At 38.7% G+C, this 7,178-nt stretch overlaps 2 protein-coding genes across 2 annotated transcripts in view; both read right to left on the bottom strand.

The window, feature by feature from the left end:
- Window positions 1–6: 6 nt before the first annotated feature.
- LOC102199434 (UPF0461 protein C5orf24 homolog) lies at window positions 7–6,651 on the bottom strand. The gene is made up of 2 exons (XM_005727701.2): window positions 6,387–6,651; window positions 7–4,331 (listed from the first exon to the last, which is right to left on the bottom strand). Exon 2 carries the CDS (start codon window positions 4,326–4,328, stop codon window positions 3,705–3,707), a length of 624 nt encoding a protein of 207 aa, XP_005727758.1. The 5' UTR covers window positions 4,329–4,331; window positions 6,387–6,651; the 3' UTR covers window positions 7–3,704.
- Window positions 6,098–7,178, bottom strand: part of ddx46 (DEAD (Asp-Glu-Ala-Asp) box polypeptide 46) — a 13,722-nt gene continuing 12,641 nt past the window's right edge. The window contains exon 23 of the mRNA XM_013909473.1: window positions 6,098–6,217. Within this exon, the coding sequence (XP_013764927.1) occupies window positions 6,098–6,217 (120 nt within the window). The remainder of the gene's footprint in view (window positions 6,218–7,178) is intronic.

Here is a 7,178-nt window from a genome sequence, read left to right on the forward strand (position 1 = left end):
AAATAGAAAACAATGAAAAGTAAAGTTTGTATTATCAACGTGTACTACTTTACAGTGTGCTCATTAAACACATACTCTCCCAGATGTAACAATGTAACGATGAAGCCAAACAATCATATTTTATGGGTTAGTGGTTTGTTTGTTTTTTAACTTCCATTTACATTTTCATGCGCCGGCTGTTTTGTGAGGTTGTTCGAGTATTTTTAGATCAAGTCAGATGAGATCATATTCTTTGGTAAAAGGAGGGTGAAGAGGATGTTTGTATGAATTACCTCTGATAACACTACGCACGTCAACAAACCAATGATAAAAGGCCTTATACACAAGTTTAAAAATACAATGATAAAAAGTGATAGTATCAAAGTTTCCACAGTACAATACATACAACAGATTATTGCACCAAATGTAACTATTATAAATGTTATCATAGCAGAGCGACACTGTTTCACTTTCTCCACTCTCTGGATTTAAAGCCACCCATAAATGAATAATACAATTAAAAAGCGAATGTTCAGTAGGGAACGTTTTAAAGACCAAAAATTATTATTTGCTGAATGATTAAGTAAAAAAATTATAGTGGCAAGTAGTTACATAGCCAATCGGTCATTTTGTATCAAAATTCTCATTAACTATATGTGTATTACACATGTTGTAAAGTCACAAATATTAAACCAATAAAGCTTTGTGCATCTTACATTTACACTAAACTGGCATTTCAGAAAACATCGCTTTCACCTACGGTCGGCTTCAAGTGCGTTACAGGGTTATGGTAATATACCTAAAAATGCACAATAAATACTAACCTTAAACAATAAGCATGATTGGACTTTGTCATCACTTAAAAAATAATGAGCTGCTTAAACTTTTCCTTTAGGAAAGTTACATTTTAAGTGATGATTTTAAGTGATGATGCTGTGAGACTCACAGCAGTGATGGTGTGATCACCAAATGTTGCTATCAGCTCGTCTTTCCTCTGGAGGAACAGCGCCCTCTCTCTGCAGACTTCCCACTAAAACCTAGAGGCCTGTGGTGGGAGAAAGCCTTATTAGATGGTCTCATTTGTTTACTTTCAGCATTTTGTCCATACACTGCCTGGCCAAATAAACAAATTTTACAAAGCAAAAAAAAAAGAAAAATTTTCATCCATCATTTTTCATCCAAGAATGTTGGAAGGGTCAAATTATTGGCCTCTTTCAAGCAAAGACAACTAAAGAGACTGATAAACTACTAAAACCGGGTAGGAGCTTTCCAAGTTCTCATTACAATAAGGCAGTAAGAACAGAGTAAAAAGAACAGGACTAAACAAAACCACTTGTCAATGAAAAGGGTAGAAAAGGGTTCAATTTGGTAGGAAGTATAAAGATTGGACTCAGCAGTGGAAAAATTGCCAGATTTAACCCTTTAACGCCTATTGTTTCATATTACATACATTCAGTTTTTTGTGAGTTATATCATCAGTGTGATTTTTTTTTCCCAATAACAAACCTAAAAAATGCATTTTTAAGTATTTTCTTTGAAGCCAGATGTAACAAACACATTATAAATTAAAAGGCATATATAGAAATTAAAATGTAATTCATTTTTCAAACAAATTTGCTAGATATTTGCCAATTATTTCGTATTTCAGGCTTTCATAACCCTGCAGGAGCATTCAACTGTGTATGTACAAAAACGTGGTGACGCTGCATGAGCTTATCGAAACAATGCCATGGTGAATGCGAGCTGTCATCAAAGCTAAAAAGGCAGTGCAAGATATTATTAGATTTTTTTTGACAGGCAGTGTATTTTCTGATCTGTGAGCAAGGATGCCAATAAGACTTTTGAGTCTTTAGCTGGGTAAAAGTGTTTAACTTTTAAAAGTCATATCATTCGAATTACATTCAGCAACACATTCATAGCAGATGAGATTCTGAATATCAGTGAATCTGTTCACTATCTTGGGACAAATGTAACACTGACGCAAGTTTTCATTATTTTACACCAACAAATGGACCCTGTGGTTTGACACAAAACAAGAACACAATAATAGGTAACAGATTTTCCTCTACAATGTGAGCCTTTTAGAATAAAGCAGTGTACCCTTTCTCTTACTTTATACTGACATCTACACACTAAAAACAGTCACACGGGTTTACATTTTGCCGTAGGAGTGATAAATGCAAAGCTAAAAATGAAGCTTTTAGATCAATATAAGGACATTTAAGCTGCGTTTCAAACACAAGTGCCTCCTAAAAACGAAACAAAACATGTCTAAAAGTTGTTCCAGAGCAGGAACAGTGAGGAAGGTCATATTTTTAAATGGGCATGTTGCTTTTTTAAGACATTAAGTTTGTCGTTCTTGTAAAAGTAAGCTGTGTAGAAAAAGAGCGCATTTTAAAAAATGATTATTTTGGTATTTGTGCTGAAATTTGCAAAAGAATAGCAGACAAAAGCAGAGAGTGGAGAAACAAGTCCCAGCACAAATAAGCCAGCAGGTTGCTGGGACTAGCTAGTGGCTGTGAAGAGTGATCAAATACAAAAACACCATCCATCCAAATGTCTACAGCTTCTCTGTGCCGAATATGTAACAAAAAAGGCAACCACAGTCCACATTAGCCAATTTGTAGCAAGTCATCAGAGACGAAGAGTGTTGCTGTGAAGGTGTGTACATTTTTTTTTAAAGTTTTATACTTTTAGTTTAAAAAAATACAAACAAAACCTTAGCTGAATAACAACAATCTGCATGTTGAGTCAGTGGTTTTGCATGCAAATAATATGTAGATATTTTGCAATGTGACATTTAGAGAATAAAATCTGTTTTCAGGAGGAATTCCTTTTTTGTGTTACATGAGGAGCTGAGTGGAACTGGATCGGTCAGATTTTAGTTCTTGGATGCTGGATAAATATTTAGATTTCTACTTTTGAAGTGCCACTGAGCAAACCACTAGACTACCAACCTTTCCTCTATAACTATATTTCTTTACTTCCTATCAACCTGCCTGTTTTTCATGACGGCAGCTCATTTAAATTACAAACTGTAGTTCAGCAATAATGTCCTTGTTTACATCAAACAAGATTTTGAATTGTTTCCATTAGAGGTTTCCTCGATAATTTAAAAATAAATGATCAACATCACATCATACATTATTGTGTAGCTGTTCTTATTCTATGCTTTTGCATGGCTATGATTACACACTCTCTTGCGACCTCCATTTATTTGGAGATTTAATTAAATTGCCTCAAAAGAAATTATGCAATAGACAACGGTGTAGGTGAACTTGCAAAATTGCAATAACATTGTCGTTATCGGCAATAATCGTGAAGAGAAAATCTGACAGGACAGTCCAAGTTTCCAACATTTGTTGGCGTTAAAATGCTACATGTAACACTCTAAGACTTAACTACCACAGTAGCTGCTGGATAAAAGCCTCTTGTTCAATGAATATCTGGTATTTTTTTCTCCCCAGAAAACAGATACAGCAATGTGTACACTGTGTAGTGAAACCTTTCGCACACTATAGATCTCTAGCACTGAAAAACAGTAATTTTATCAGGTGGCAGGCACACAAAAGACACAAACACGAATAATAGAAAAATCCTCCTCTCTCTCTGCCACACAGCAGACTAGGAAAGTTTGCAATCACCCTCAATATGTGGCAGGAAACCTGTGCGTGTCTGTCTGTTATTCCAGAGACGAAGGGTGAAGTAGAAACGGGGTACAGGCTTTACTCATTAGCGGGCTTCTCTTTGCAGGAAGGTTCACAGAGGATTTCTTTGTGTGGTAGTGGATAGGGGAAAGCTGCTCCGCTGCAAGTGCTACTGTGAACCAGTTTGTTGAGGCGAGAGAGGCCCTTGATGCTGCCAGGAGGCCTCCCGGGGCTGACCTTATACCCCGCCGCTCTGGTCGTACCGAGCGGCCTTCCAGGACTCGTCTTGAACCCGGCAGCTCTGGTGGTGCCGAGTGGTCGCCCTGTGCTGGTTCTATAACCAGCTAGCTTGGTGGTTCCCAAAGGCCTCCCACGTCTGCCCGTCTTCCCGACAGACTTGTTCTTCTTCTTGGCATCATCTGTTGCTTGATTGGTGTTTTTTAACCCTGCTAGCTTTCCAGACGAGCGGGGGTCACCCCCAAGAACTTCCTGTCTCTGGCACACCATGGGCTTGTGGCTCTGGGTGGGTAAGGCCATGGGAGCCAGTGTCATCTGGAGGGATGATGGAGGGGGAGGAGGGTAGAACTTGCTGGCCTGTGAGGTGCACAGGTCAAAGTGAGCAGTGGGGTGGTGGCTGTCCTCTGCTAGGCACGACGGCCTGCTGTTCATGCAGAAGTCACTGGTTGTCACCTGGCGCATCATCTTCTGTTGGGGGTTGGAAATAATGCATCATCACTCAAACATCAGGACTAATGTTTTCTGGATAGTGCCATGTCAGGTTAAAGTTAAAAAGCAACTCTACAGTTGAAACTGATCATACCCATATTTGCATGAAGACAAGAAACATGGGAACACTAAGACTTCAGTGAAATATTCTGAAAGCATCATCTGGTCTAATCCAGATCTACACACGGTGGATCTAATCCACACAACAGATTATTCTCATAAGAAAGGTCAAGAAAGGGTGCTGCTTATTTCTGAAGTGAGCTTCACTTTTGTGCTGCAGGTCAAAATTCAAATTTAGTGTCAGCGCTAAATATTAAGGGCTCATTACTGCCACGCTGACAGTAGAAGGCTGAAAGCATCTACTATGACCAAGGGGCAACAATGACCACATTGCACACTGAAAGGGGAAACTTCAAAGTGCATGAAGGTGGGAGACGATGCTATATCTGAAACATTTTAACAGAAGAAAGGACTTGAGGATTGTTTTGCTCTGCAGAGAAGGAGCAGCAGCATACTGTAATGTGGCTGTGTGCTGAAGTCGAGGTTATTACAGCAAACAAACTACACAATAACAGTTGTCTCATGGTGTTTGTACTATAAGATAAAGACCCAACAATCAGACCTCAAATAAAACGTAGACTCAAAAAGAAAGGCAAACTAACAGAAACAATAATGGACTTACAAAAGTAACTATAATCCACAATATTGAGTAAATATGCTTAGTCTTAGTTAACTTGCACTACTTCTAAGCACTTTGTTCTCCAATTTCTCTTGTCTCTTATTTATTCCTGCTGTCTTACTCTTTATATTTTGTTCCTGCACAGTTGGCATGGAGGACTTATAACTTAGTTCTACATGTACAGTGACAATAAAGGGCTATTTTATTTATTTTCAGCCTGAGGAGGCATTGGTTAATCTGTTGGGTTGTTTGTTTGTTTTTTTATTATAATGACTGTGAGTCAACTGCCTTCACACAGTGTTGTCCTTGTTTTATAATACCAGCTTTGAACTTCCTAATCTGCCTTCAATAATAATTAGCACGGAAACATACAAAACTAAACTAAAAGTAAACAAGCAAATCCACTCTGAAACTAAACAGAATTAAAACCAAATTAGAAATTTGGATTCATACCCTTCATGTAACAACAACTACCCCTAAAAGTTAAAAAACATTATTGTTATTATTACTACTACTACCTATATAACCAGACAAATATCCTTCATATAACAACAACAAAAACAAGTGCTGAAACTATTAAAATAAACAAGAAAATCCCCTGAAACTAAACAGAATTAAAAGTAACTTATTAGAAATATTGAAATAACAATAAAAAATACAAAAACTATAGATCTCGATGAAAAATGCTTTGTTTAGAAACTCAAGTTCACATCTAGTTCGCTTGTTTACACGCAGACTTTCTCGTGTTAACTCGACCATGAAAAGCTGTTTCATAATTTAACAAACAGCATATGATTACTTACGTCCCATAAACAGCTTCGACCTTAAGAATAAGGATAGACCTCACCAAAGTGGTGCTGAAGTGCCTTAGAGCAAGACCTCTCCTCTCGCCGGTCATAAAACCGCGTTAGACTGAATGCATTTGGCTGCTTTGCACACTTTAATTACAGTAATGAAGAGTGTAAATGGAGTGAAGTAAAGAGTGCACACAGCTGCTATCGCCTTTTCTGCAGAGGAAACGGGACGCAGGGAGGTGTGGACTTTCACCATCACACACGCTACACTGTCAGTAGTAATATTCATTCACAAAAAACAAAATGCACATGGATTCCGCATCTTTGCATTCAGACAAAACCTCCAGCTCTCCGTTAACGAGCAGCACCGAGGGCTGAACGTAGCCTCGTTCCTGGCCCGAATAACGGGCTTTTTTTTTTTTAAGAGACACAGAGACTGGTTTACTGTTTACAACATGGCAGCTGACCGCGGACAGAGCTGATTTATGTGCTCGCATTTGAGCCGCATAACGAATCTAAATGCCCCTCCGGAGACCCGCGTTAGCGCTAACGTTACTGTACCTCGATTGTTCGCAGATCTCGGAGCAGAAAGGGTTAAGGAGCAAAATGATCTTTCATCCCCCTCAAAGCGCGAGTCGATCCATTTTCCAGAATATTTTCTCGCCACAGGACATCGGTTCGCTAACACGCGATCACCGCATCGGGTAGTTTCGACGCGAGCGACGGTGAGAGGTGAGATGTGGTCAGCTAGACGGCTCCTTTTTTCATCTCCCAGCTCCAGCGGTTTGGATAAGAAACGCAGCCATTTTCCATTAAAAATTAATAAGACAGCAGCGCAGTCTGAGCATGCGCACAACAGCAAACTGGGGATGTGAAGAGGTTATTCTCCTTCCCCTCCTCCTGAACTGCTTTCACGACCGAAAACGCTTTTTTTTGTCTCTCAAGTCCTGAAATTTTTAATTTTCACCAAACAAGCGGGAGTAAAGGCTCAAAAAACGACTTTATTTTTCAGATTTTTATCCTGAAACCGAGCCATAAAGCAGTTTTAATGCTCACCAAGCATCACTTCCCACCACTGATGAATAATATACAAAGAACTGCTATTAAATAATTAACATTAGCAGTCTGAACAAATACGAAGCACCTTAACAGACTGGAAACAAGTTTATTTTCTTAGCAACATTGTTTTCTTGGGATCTTTCATAAAGATGATGGTTGGTGTGGTGTTCCTACATAAATGTGACTAAAAACATCTTATTAATGAAACCAGGTCTTATACTTAAAGACATATTGTGGATAGTTCACTGCAGCATTGTGCTGGTTTGATGGTTGGATGTGTGTGTGTGTGTGTGT

This window comes from Pundamilia nyererei, unplaced genomic scaffold (genome assembly GCF_000239375.1).
Source record: "Pundamilia nyererei isolate P.nyererei 1_Seehausen unplaced genomic scaffold, PunNye1.0 scaffold00026, whole genome shotgun sequence".
In the NCBI taxonomy this organism is placed as follows: domain Eukaryota; kingdom Metazoa; phylum Chordata; class Actinopteri; order Cichliformes; family Cichlidae; genus Pundamilia; species Pundamilia nyererei.